This window comes from Bos javanicus, chromosome 1 (assembly GCF_032452875.1).
Source record: "Bos javanicus breed banteng chromosome 1, ARS-OSU_banteng_1.0, whole genome shotgun sequence".
In the NCBI taxonomy this organism is placed as follows: Eukaryota; Metazoa; Chordata; class Mammalia; order Artiodactyla; family Bovidae; genus Bos; species Bos javanicus.
This window is the reverse complement of record NC_083868.1, coordinates 45,623,715-45,636,666: the sequence shown is the minus strand read 5'-3', so window position 1 is coordinate 45,636,666 and position 12,952 is coordinate 45,623,715. Positions and strand designations below refer to the sequence as shown.

Below are 12,952 nucleotides of genomic sequence, written 5' to 3'. Positions count from 1 at the left end.
CCCTTGCCTTTGTGTTCCACACAGTTACAGGATGGTCTTGTTTTTGCCTTGGTCCATCTTGGTCACCAGGTGGACTTGTCTGATATTGGTGTTCTCAACTGTTGATGTCCAGTAGGCAAACACCACAGCCAAGCTGTGAGTGCCTGGCCAGCACTTGGATGCCAGAGGCTGCTTGTCTCTTCATCAACCATTAAACATTTATCAATTCCGTTTGTGAAATTCATTTTGCTTCAGAATTTGCTAGATTTGTTTTCCACATTTATTTCATACTCTGTATCAAATGATCCAAATGCATGCTCTCATAAAGATTTCTATATTACTTTTGGCTATAAAAACCTATATGGAAATTCTAACTTGCATGTTGAATATTGAAATCATTTCAATAGTTGATGGCAAGAGTGGGACAGGGTATTTGGAATTTGGACTGTCCTAGGAAATCTGAGAAGTGCATCAAACATATTCTTCCCTACTTTTAGCCTATTGGCCCCAATGCTTCATTAGCACAGCATTTTGTGATCTCATTATTTGGAATTTTATTTTGTTTAAACCTCCTCTAAAATATGTTTAAGTAGGGTTGATTGATTTTGACTTCCTTGGCAAATCCAACTTTTCTTAAAATACAAAAAGGAAATTATAAAGATCTGCTCTTTCACTATATGCCAAAATGTAAAATTATGTATAAATTCTGTATTATAAAAAAGTTGGCTACATTTTAGAAATACTTAAGTGCTTGTAACAATCATTTAGAAAAGTCAATCTCTCTGATGATGCAATAGAATTGGTCTTATGTTCTATTGGAAAGTGGCCAGTTGACTATGATTTCTATTACTATAGAGTGAGTTCTGGAAAAGCTCTCAGTACCTTTACCCCTCGATGAGTTGTGGATCTGCATGGATGTGTACATGCTTGTTGGAGTACTTCTTCACTGGAATAATATGATTTTGTATTTGCGTAACAGTTTTATTTGTGTAACAGTTTTATTTGCGTTTGTATTTGCCTAAGAGATTCAAAGGGTTGTACATACACCATCATATCAATCTTCCAGAAGTCCCTGGAAGCAAAGGGAATTTTGTTCAGTTGCTCAATCATGTCCGACTCTTTGCAACCACATGGACTGCAGCACACTAGGCTTCCCTGTCCTTCACCATCTCCTAGAGCTCACTCAAACTCATGTCCACTGAGTTGGTGATGCCATCCAACCGTCTTGTACTCTGTTGTCCCCTTCTCTTCCTGCCTTCAATCTTTCCCAGCATCGAGGTCTTTTCCAGTGAGTCAGCTCTTTGTATCAGGTGGCCAAAGTATTGGAGCTTCAGCTTCAGCATCAATCCTTCCAGTGAATATTCAGGACTGATTTCCTTTAGGACGGACTGGTGTGATCTCCTTGCAGTCCAAGGGACTCTCAAGAGTCTTCTCCAACACCACAGTTCAAAAGCATCAATTCTTCAGCACTCAGCCATCTTTATGGTCCAACATCACCATTTTCTTTTCATGTACTTTTCTTTCAATTTTTTGCATTTTATTGAAGTATAGTTAATTTGCACTGTTGTTAGTTTCAAGTGTAGAGAAATTGATTCAGTTATACATACATATTCAGTTCTATATATGTAATATATATTCTTTTTCAGATTCTTTTCCACTATAGGTTACTATAAGATACTGAGGGTAGTTCCCTGTGCTATACAGTAGATCTTTGTCGTTTACCTATTTTATATATGGTAGTGTGTATCTGTTAATCCTAAACTCCCAATTTAATTAATAGAAAGAAAAGAAGCAAGAGAGAATAGAAGTACACCAAATGATTCTTGGGTCTTCATTTCACTTGTGTAAAAACGTCTAAGGAGAATCAGTTCAGTCGCTCAGTTATGTTCAACTCTTTGTGGACACATGTCTAAGGAGAATAGACCCGGACATATGCAGGGTATTTTGAAGAGATCCTGCAACCCCATGGAAATAGCCTGACATCCTATTAACCCTATGGCACTGATGGTAGATATCACATGACCACACTGATCGGGTTGAATGGGAAGCCTGAATCAACTCCCAGCCCCTGCCTAGGGCAGAGAGTAAAATGACACCATGACCAATGCAATATGGTCATCAGAAGTGGGAGAGATAGAGATAGATACACAGACAGACAGACAGATAGATATCTTATCCTGCAGATGGAGTAGATGCATGATTTCTAAAGCCCATATATGGTTGGAGAAGGAGGATGGAAGTCAATGTTTTGTTTCTGGCTTGCTAATGCTCTCAGTGTTAAGCCTCCTTAATTTACTTGGTCATCCCCTTAAAAGACCATCATTTAGGACCAAGAGGGATTTGAAACCTTAATCAAATAAAGAAATGGCTTTTTTATATAACCCAAGATGACCTATTGTGTTTATTTGCATCCTTAGAAAATTCTCCTGCCTGTTCTTCCTCCAACATGTCCAGACAAACTGACTTTTCCTTTTAACTGTTCTGTAACTTATTACTAAGAGGACAGTTCCTTCTGGCCTAATTATTTCCCCTTGAGAAATAAACAATTATCTTTAGAAACTTCCCTTGACAGAACTGAGGATAGTCTACTTCAGTCTTCATTAGAATCCACTTTGGGAACTCCCTTTAGGAGTTCACTACTATTTTCAGTGTTTCGTTCTTTCAGTACATTATAGAGCTTTAGTAAATTGCTGTATGCAGTTAAGCTCTAAAAATTATTTAAAGACTTGAAAGCTGAAGTGATCAGCATGTTCGAGGCGTGGTATACTGGGTGGGAAGTTTGGGCCACAGGTGGTTTGCTCACAATGGTTGAAGAGAGGCTGAACTCTGTTTGCACCTTATTGTCTGCCTGTGAGGTGTTGATGAGCGTAAATCTGGCCCACCCAACTGGATTAAACCCTAGAGAAGAGAAAACATAGGAATAAATGGAGGTGTTGATGCTTTGTGATCAGGAAAATAAAATTTAAGTGTGGTGAGTGGTTTATAGATTTACAGTGGCCTCTTAGAGATTTACAGCCAGAGTCATTGGTTTGGCTTCATGAGAATTTTCTTGTAGGCAATATTTTCACAAATTTAAAGGCCAGCTAGAAAGGTATTTTATTTTTCTAAGAAATGTAAGAGAGCTTTATGTCCTTATTTAAATGGTACTCAGAACTCTGCATGTGGGTCTTATAAATGCTTTTCTCATCCAGCTACGTATTGCTGGCCTGTTGTATTTTCCCGTGTCTTCATATATATGTTTAGGGTTCTGTTTCCATGGCAGGATATGACCACACAAACATATGAAAGGTAATTGTATAGTAGAGGAAGAGATTTGTGTGCACACATATGTATGCTCTAAAAATAAAGAATCTGTTCATTTATTCTCATGTATCCTTACTAAAAGCATAAACTACCCAACTGTTAAACTCATTGCTATTTGTTCATAGTAACGGAAATGTTGCAGATTAATTTCATTGAGTCTTCCTGTGTACAAGGCTCTGGAAGTACAACCTTGAAGTATGTAAAGAGTGTAACAAGCACAATTTCTGTCCTAATGAGGTCATGAGGCTTTTCATATACGAGTTTATGTTTAAAAAGAAGTCTTTATATGTATGCAATGGAATAGCACTCAGTCATAAAAAGAATGGAATAATGCCATTTGTGGCAACATAGATGAATCTGGAGATTATCATATTAAGTGAAGTAGATCAGACAGAGAAAGACAGATATATGATATCCTTGTATATGGACTATAAAAAATGATACAAATGAATTTATTTACAAAACATAAATAGACTCACAGAAATCAAAAAGAAACTAATGGTTACCAAAGGAGAAAGAAGGTGGGCCCATGCTAAATAGAATGAGAAATATGCAGAATCTGACCACTAACAAATGTCTTCACCCCAGTGAATCTCAATTTTAATATCTAGAAAATGGAGTTACTACCCCATTGACTATAACGTGGGGTTAATGTCTACCTCACCTATTTCTCAAGGATATTAACAGAGTTAAACAAGCTGATATGTGAGAAAGTACTGTCAAACTATAAAGTACTATGCAAACTGTAAAGTACTATCCAGACATCATGATGGTAACGTTTACTAAATAGAAAAACTAAACTATAGTTTTTGTGCAAATTCCTCAGTATGACTGTTCTTCTTTGGAAATGTCTCCTAAAATTGCCATCTGACTTCATTTATGTATGTACTCTTTGAAGCTATGTGATTTAGAGCTGGCACGCTTCATTGTAAACAAATAGCACTAAGCTCACATCACCCTAGGGACTCAGTTCAGAGCAAGAAGGACTAGAGGCCAGTCTTTTAGTGATGGCTTCAATCTTACTGACAAGACCAGTAGCCCACGGCCCAAGCTCTAGCACCTACATCAACTGTCCTCCTTCAGCCAGCATTAAAATATGTCATGAAGCCTTAAAATTAATCAAAATTAACATCTTCTCTTTTGTCTTACCTCTTCTTTTAAAAGCCACTTATGATGTTTTCTCAAGCCCTACAACATCAGATGAGCCTGAGATATCAGAGCCCCACACAGGTACACCCAGCCTCTCAATTCTTTTTTTTCGGATGCCAGGTATTCTGACAATTTTTGCAGAGTGAAAAAATTTACTCTCTAGAGCTCCACAGGAGAAAGGTGGCAGTCTCTGTCAGGGAGATGAATTCTACCCACTTCTCCCACTGAACGATAATGTCTCCACGTCCTCCAGTAAATAAACTCTGCATATGTGGGACATGCAGAAAGATTAGCTTGCCTCTCAGGTGCACTAAATAATAGCCTAGTGCTCTCGTGATCAGAATCATTCTGAAAAGGTTTTAGAATTCGGAGTTTTCCCTGGAGTAGTGGTTCTCCTGTAGGGGGTGATTTTGCTCTTTTCCCACTGAGGAAATATTCAGCCATGGCTACAGGTATTTTTGGTTGTCACCAGTGGGGAAGGTGTTACTGACATCTAGTGGGTAGAGTCCACGGATGCTGCTAAACCCCTGCAATGTACACGAAAATCCCCACAATACAGAATTATCCAACCCTAAAGGGCAATAGTGCAAGGTGATAAATCCTGCTCTAGAGCAATCATGTCACTCATTTGTCTACAGAAGTTCAGTTGGGTCTAACTTTGATATTCACTTACTGCTCTACCTATAGTGAGTTTAATTCAGTCTGATGGTTTCTTTTAGCAAGTATTTTATTATACACTTACTAAATTAGGTGCTGCAGGAAATTCAAAGTAAATAACACTGGTCTCTGCCACACGAAGACATATGTCTGGTATTTTTTGGGGGTGTGTGTAGCCATATATGGGTACCATGATAAATACAGGCAAATAATTTTAAACAGCAGCAGAAATTTTTAAAAGATGAAACAATGTTATGAGCAGATTCAGCTAGCAATTAAAAAACAGAAGGAAGGAACCAGAAAAAACAGTTGAAAACAGTTGAATGTATGAAACACCATTTTATCATGGTTTCTAACGTTTGAAGTATGTATGTTTTTAAACATGAGCTCATCTTCAACTCCTAATGAATCACTAGTTTTAAAATGTTGGTCAGCAATCTCTCAAGTGTTCTTGATATTTTTCCCCATTTGAGCATAATTTATTACTCAGGAATTTGTATTTTATTCCTGGGGCCTTCTACTGCTTTTATAAATGTTGACATTTATTCCAACAGCAACAAGCGACCTACTTCTGGACTCTGTCCCACCTAAAACTTCTAGAACTCTTGAACAGCCAAGGGCAACACTGGGTAATGTTTTTAACAGAAAAATTCTACTTTGTTTTCCGTCAAAAGAAAATCCATGTGAATGCCTTTCTTCCAAATGACCATTTCATTCCATCACATCTAATCATTTATTTCTTTCCTTTTTCTGAATATAATATATATTTTTCCCTACAATGCAGGCATCTTATGTTCCATTTGAGGCTCTCTCTCTCTCTCATTTTTGAACTGTAATGAATGATATTTTTTCCATTCTTTAAGGAATGAAAAGCTTTGAAAATTGCATGGACATCTTCATCATCATCCATCTCATATGTTTGTGGCCTATATCACCTCTCTTCCGTGCGCTCAGTCTGCCTGGAGTCAGCTACTGAACAATTTCATCCTGACCTTTTCCCCACTTTAAACTGTCATTTCATCCAGTAGCTTTCCAAGACAACGTGCATTTTTCATCCTTCATTATGTCCATTTAGCATGTGCTTTGTATCACCACCTAAAAGCATGTTGAAGCTCTTAAAATACCTCATTTTAACTGGAATTACTTGGTGGGATGGGGTGTTTGTGTTTTCAGCTCCGAGTGAAACACCATTTATTTCTCAAAAACTGGAAATCTTTACCAGTCCTGAAATGCAGCCTACAACACCTGGTAATTAATGACCTCTGTATAGTTATGTACTTTGAAAGAACAGATGAAGAGACAAAAAGCAGAAGTCACGCTGGCCTTCTCAGAATATTTTCAGTAGTAAACATTTCCCTTCATTCTCTACGATGAAACTCTTCAAAGAACTGGGTTATCTGTAATTCTTAGTTTTCTGATAATTCTTGAAGAATTTCCATAATCCTGGTATCTATTTTTTAATTGGGATAAAATTAATATATAACATTATGTTAGTTTCAGGTGTATGATGTAACAGTTCTGTCTTTGCATATATTATTTTGAAGGATGACTCCCTTTCTATAGTTCTTTCCAATTTATAAACCAGACAATAGCAGCAAAATTATAGATGATAATTATTTTAAAATATGTTCCCTTCAATTAGCATATTAGATACCACTTGATCAGACTACTTTTCTCCAAATAGTCTAAGGAGCACCAAGTGGGCTCTACAATCCTGGATATGATGAAGAAAGATGAGTAAAAGAGAGTAAAATACCTTTCAGTCTATAATAGAAAATTACTGAAATAATGAAATTCTTTAACTCCTGGTGACATTAGTAGTGAGCTATAGAATTAAAGAGTTCTGAATGTTCCATTCTCTAAATCTCAAATATCTGTGCTTCTCCCATGCTGTTGGATAAATCATCTTTTGAGTAATTAACTGTACCTTGTGTACTTAAATCCTTCAAGGGTCCTCCCTTTCCAGTACACTTAACTGAAAAATGTATCTTCTCATATAGACATTTAATTTCTTTTGGCTCAGTCAGTTCTTATTGAACACCTGTGCTGGGCATTCTAGGGATACAAAGAAATAGAAAGCAGTTCTTCCCCTCAAGAAGTTTGTAAGTTTACAGTTACAATCTCATTGACCCCTGGGAAATATCATTTACCAAAGCTATATTAAATCTTCTTTCAGCTCCCCTGCAAACTACATCTGTCCCTTCTACACCTAAACGACGCCTCAGGCCCAAAACACCAAGAACCAAACCTGGTAAATAACTGTCTATTTAACCTTTCAGGATATTTAATTCCAAGTAGATAATGTCCATGTACTTATTACAAAGAGAAAAGATTCTGTAGATGAAAGATGCTCTATAAAATTTGGAATTAACTGAAGATGAATAATTAAAGTAAAAAAAACAAAACCAAACATTTTCAGTAAGATTTTACTGAAAATTATGTGAATGATATTCTTTTTTTCTGGAAATAATCTTTTTAAATCAAAATAATACATAGAGGTTTTTTTTTAGGTACTTCAAGTCTTAGACTGAAAAAGAGGACTCTACTGCCCACCTTCTACCCCTGAGACCCATTCTCCAATTCTTTAATATGTTTCTTTTGTATTTAACTCCACATTTCTAAGTAACAATGCTTACGCTGCTATTTCTTTTTATATCAGTTTTAGTGAATGATGTTTTTCACATGTGAATTTTGGTATAAACATAGAAACAATCATATATAGTGATTTATATGGTCACAATGATACATAAGGAGAAGGCAATGGCACCCCACTCCAGTACTCTTGCCTGGAAAATCCCATGGATGGAGGAGCCTGGTAGGCTGCAGTCCATGGGGTCGCTAAGAGTCGGACACGACTGAGTGACTTCACTTTCACTTTTCACTTGCATGCATTGGAGAAGGAAACGGCAACCCACTCCAGTGTTCTTGCCTGGAGAATCCCAGGAACGGGGAAGCCTGGTGAGCTGCGATCTATGGGGTCGCACAGAGTCCGACCGACTGAAGCGACTTAGCAACAGTAGCAGCAGCAATGATACATAATGTCATTTATTTTTCTGGCAGGCATCTATATTTAAGTGTTTATCAGGCTGACAGTTCCCATATTTGTTGCCTACTGTGTTTTCAGTTTTGCAGTAGGGCGATGGCTGAGATGCAGAGAATGTGACTCTGGCTATCCAATTGCTCATAATCTTAAAAAGATAATACATCATGAATGATGAGAGCAACATAAGATGATTTAACCTGCTTGTAAGACTGTCTTAGAGTAGAAGCTCAGAAAAGCAAAGTAAGAGTTGAGGATATAAACATCAGAATATGTGTCAGGTTTAGGCAGAGGAAAAGGAAAAGGGAACAGCATATACTATGCACAGAGTTGGAGGTGGAGGTAATTGATCAATCTGGAGGTGCTAGTCTTCATTGTTAATGGGTACACCCAGACTCATGCTCAATAACCAGGCTTTGATTACTCCATTGCTTATTCCAGTTTTTTTATAGTCTATACTATTATGACTGAATTTAAAAAATTTTCCCCCCAACTTTTACTCACTGCATACTTTGTAAACACTGACTAAATACGACAGGATTTTAAAAGGGTCATTCAGTTCCTCTTTGGAGGATTTTTTAAAATTGTTTCTAGAATATGTTAATTTTTTTTTCCCCTTTCCATCACCAGAAAGAACCACAAGTCCTGGAACAGTTACATCTAAAATTTCTAAAAGCCCTGAACCTAGACGGACAACAATGGGTAACGATGTGTCCTTAGTAGATGTGCCAGCTTTTATGTAATGTCTCAATCACTGTTCTAACTGGATCATTTCAACAGCACTCAATATCTCATAGAGTACATCAGCTCCATGACTTTCATAGTTTTGGATAGCTGGCACTGTGGTTGGTGGATGTGAACTCAGCATTTGTACCTTGGAAAGCTGTAAAATCACTGATGCTTTTCCATCTTCTATACAATCATTGTTTTAATAGTTGTGTCTTATATACACTTCTCCATTTTGGGAGGTAAGGCCCTCAAGTTCAATTTCAAACTTCCTTTAGAAAAACAGCTTTCTGTTATGGTGTTAATAATATTTCTTTATGCCACAGATCACAACATTATACATATCAGTAAATATTACTTTTAAAACATTTCTTTTTTCGGGTGCTTAGAAACTTAGACATGGCTGAGAAATGTGAAATAAAGTGCAAAATCATTACGCTAATTTTTATTTTTTAATCCTGGGTTAAAATCATTGTCATACTTTGTATAGTAATGGTGACTGATGGCAATGCCTTTTTTCTTGGAATGCTTTTTCAAAAAGATGAAAATGTATTCGTATATTTTCATTAAATACTGTTCTGTGAAATATTATTTTTTTAAGTTTATTTTCTAATGGAATATTTCCAAAATCATCCAAGATGATGGGTTTATAGCACTTGAAGTATAGGTTTTCCTTTTGTAGTTTTAGACACTGAAATGTCTAAATATTGATTTGATGATCATTTTGTTTCTTTATTTTTCCAGCTCCCAGTAAAACACAATTTATTTCTTTGAAACCTAAAGTCCCTCTCAGTCCAGAAGTGACAGACAGCAAACCTGGTAATTACCCTGAGCTTTGTGTTGATATTATTTCAAATGTAGGGTTGAAAAAATTTTTTATGCCACTCTTTGGAACAAAACTTTCGATTCACACTTTGGTATTTGATTCATCTTTCCATGGAAAGAGCAAAAATGTGATGAAATGATGTCATTAGAGCCAGCTCCTCTGATATTATCATAGCATCTCTTTGAGCTGTGTGGTGTTTGATTATGTGCATGACCATCACAGAGAAAGCACAGAAAGAGAGTGTACGGAATGATTGAGAACTTCTTTGTCTAGGACTGTGAAATAGTTTCCAATACCAAAGTTGCTTGGAGTTCAGATCAGCCGCCTTTCAGCTAAGAAGTGGAGAAGCCTTTCCATCCCCTCAGAACTCTGCCTTGTTTGGGGCCTTCTCAGCTCTCAGGGTGCATGACTAGTAAGGGTTGTAGTCTCCTAATGTTCCACGACTTCTTTCTAAACTGGGGCTGATTTCTGAACACTGACTTTTGTTTACTTCTCAGGAGACATTAATTTGCTGAAGAAAAGTAGGTGTTTTGTTTTGTTTTGTTTTCAGCAAGGGGTTATTCTATGTATATAATTAAAAACAGATAATTTCTTGCATAAGGATTGCAGGACATGTTAAATAATTAAATCTTTCTTTTTCTCTATCTATACAGAATCTATACAATAGTCTGAAATGTTGATTTATGAGAGTATAAGGGGAACTTTGTCACAACTCATTATTGTCATAAAAAATTTAATGCCTGAGCTTTGGGAAGAATATATTTCTCACTGTAATATGGATTTTTCATTAATGTGCATTTACAGAGTAGGATTATTAAAGCAAAAGATTGCTTAAGTGGGCATGATTTGTCTTTTTGCAAAGACATGGGTAAGGAAGGAAAATGGAACTGCTCAGAAAGAGAACTCTCATGACTCCTTTAAAAGTGGCAGAGAGATTTCCAGGTATTGTAGGCATCAGAAGGAAAGAAATTAGGGATTAGGCAAAGGGAGTATGGTTGATGCCATGACCATGAGTGAGGTTTCTAAGTCCGAGAAATTGAATGAAGTACTCTCACTAAAAGAGGTTGTTAGGAAAAAGAAGCATAGCTAATAAACCCAAGAACTCTAGTGGTTTAACTCAAAGAACTCTGACAGCTGAGAGAAGGGTTTCCTGTACATTTATTTAAAAATTATGCCCAGAGGACTTTGGAATAAGGTAGTAACTGTTACATTTAGGCTGTATTTTGAATAGGGTCCTCTCACCAGGTAGACCGAGAAATATTACATTATGTTTGGGTCACCAGCTTTAAATATTTCTCTAATTATTTATGTTGTTACAAGATAAAATTTGAAAACATTGAAAAAATGTCTCCAAATGTTAATTATCATTTGCTCATGATAAGTTACATTATCAATGTTAGTGGTTTCTGGAAATAAAAGCATTTCTGAGAGGAAATTCATTAATTCAAATTAGGGTGGGAGAGTGTTCTTATCACTCTAACGTATTTGAACAAAAAGATTTCTTAATTTGACATTTCATTTTAAAAATGTGAGAAATTATTTGGAAGCTAGCGGGTTTATATTGCTTTGATTTCTACCTTCTAATCACCTAAGAATATTCACTCTTTTCCCCTAACAGCAAGTATCATTACTTCATAATCTGTGCCTAAAGTTAAACCAGCTCAAGTTGACTTTGAGTGGCCTGAGGCAACACAGAGTAATGACTAGTTCTCCATAAACCATGGTTTGGGTGTTAGTATTTTTAAATGTATTCATTTTATGGCAACCAACATTATAGCTCTGTTAAAGATTTCTTTTGTAGCCAAGGTTCAGGAGAGCAAATAAGCCACCAAAAGCTTTTTGATTTGAGCCACTCCTTGACTTTCCCAGTCCTCTCCTCACATGCATATTTTTCCTTTTTCACTTTCCATGAAGGCTGCTTTTCCTTTGGCTTTCCCCTGTGGTTAAGCTAATGAGTAAAAACCCACATTGGTTTTGGCTTGGAAGCCAAATCCAACGCTTTCTTAAAAATCTCAGCCATCTACTATGTCCCAGCTTGTCTGCCTCATCCAATAAGAATTCTTTCCTTCATAGTTAATCATTAAGATTGTAATGACATTTGGCTCTTCAAGCTTTTAAAGATCTGAAGAAAGGGAGAGACCTCCAATCATGGGTGTTTATTGTACTCAGTTCTGACATGGCGGATGGAACAGTAAATGGTACTCTAGCCGCAAATCCATCAGTGACTTTTTGTTTGTTTCATGCTGAGCTGATTGGTGTGGTTATTTGTGTGTCACTCAGCTTTTTTATGGAACATTTTTTGTATCTTTATCCATAACACATTAAGGCTGAGATAGAGGAAATCTTATCAGAAGATAGATTTCTTAATAACCACTGACTATAATATTTTCTTATGCAGGTGAATTGGAAACTTAGTTGATAGGATGCCATACCTATTTGGCCTCGGTCTCAGGAACTGAAAAATGCTGATTTTTCTTTATAAAATTAAAACAGCAGCATTCTTTCATCTTTGTGAAATCTAAAGCTGTTAAAAGTAGCAAATCTTACTTTTTCATACTTTTAGAAGGCAACTTTGTGGAAATTAAAACATTAATTATAACCTTGAAGTTTCAAGAGAATTTTTGGTGTTGCTGTTTTCAGATGTGGATGTTTTGTGATATTTATCATATTTGATTACTGATATTAACTAATTATTTTCCCTTTTTCCTGTAGAATCTGAGGCATTCAACTGCCACTGCCCCCCTCCTCCCTGCACACACATGCTTTTTACTTTGCTTAGTGTACTTCTGTCTGATACATTACTACAGCTTTGCCATTCATCTGTTATACTCTATTTCTGACAAGTTCATGAGAAATCAGAATTCTTTTTTTGGCCACAGACATTCTGATGAATGATGCTACATTTCAGTAACACCTTGTGCTATTATGCCTTGCTTTCAGATAAGTGAATATTCTCTATCCAAATTGTTTATTATTATATTTTCCTTTTTAGTCGCTAAAACATCACTACTTGCTTCTGCCAAACTTCCCATACCCTGTAGTCCAGAAATATCAGAGATAATTCCCGGTAAATGTAATTTAAGAAATATCTAAGTACACAGTGATTTTAAGTTCTGTTAAGTTGGTCAGTAGGGACTAGATTAATTAATTTCTTTCTGTAAGAATAAAAATGTCAAAGAATCTTTACTTTGTTTTCTACTTCAAAAATTGATTTCCTTTTTATTTTCTTCTTGAAAGAAATCAACTCTTTTTGTGCTATAGAATAGGAAAGC

General features: G+C 36.2%; 1 protein-coding gene across 50 annotated transcripts in view; it reads left to right on the top strand.

The window, feature by feature from the left end:
* Positions 1-12,952, top strand: part of ABI3BP (ABI family member 3 binding protein) — a 293,260-nt gene that overhangs the window by 153,968 nt on the left and 126,340 nt on the right. For 35 of the 50 annotated variants that reach the window (XM_061426423.1, XM_061426419.1, XM_061426346.1 and 32 more), the window contains 6 exons: positions 4,447-4,512; positions 5,643-5,717; positions 6,262-6,336; positions 7,265-7,339; positions 8,759-8,830; positions 9,599-9,673. The exons of 2 other annotated variants lie outside the window; for them this stretch is intronic. In XM_061426423.1, coding sequence (XP_061282407.1) covers positions 4,447-4,512; positions 5,643-5,717; positions 6,262-6,336; positions 7,265-7,339; positions 8,759-8,830; positions 9,599-9,673 — 438 coding nt within the window. The remainder of the gene's footprint in view (positions 1-4,446; positions 4,513-5,642; positions 5,718-6,261; positions 6,337-7,264; positions 7,340-8,758; positions 8,831-9,598; positions 9,674-12,952) is intronic. 13 more of the 50 variants (XM_061426450.1, XM_061426386.1, XM_061426295.1 and 10 more) reach the window with 9 other exon arrangements.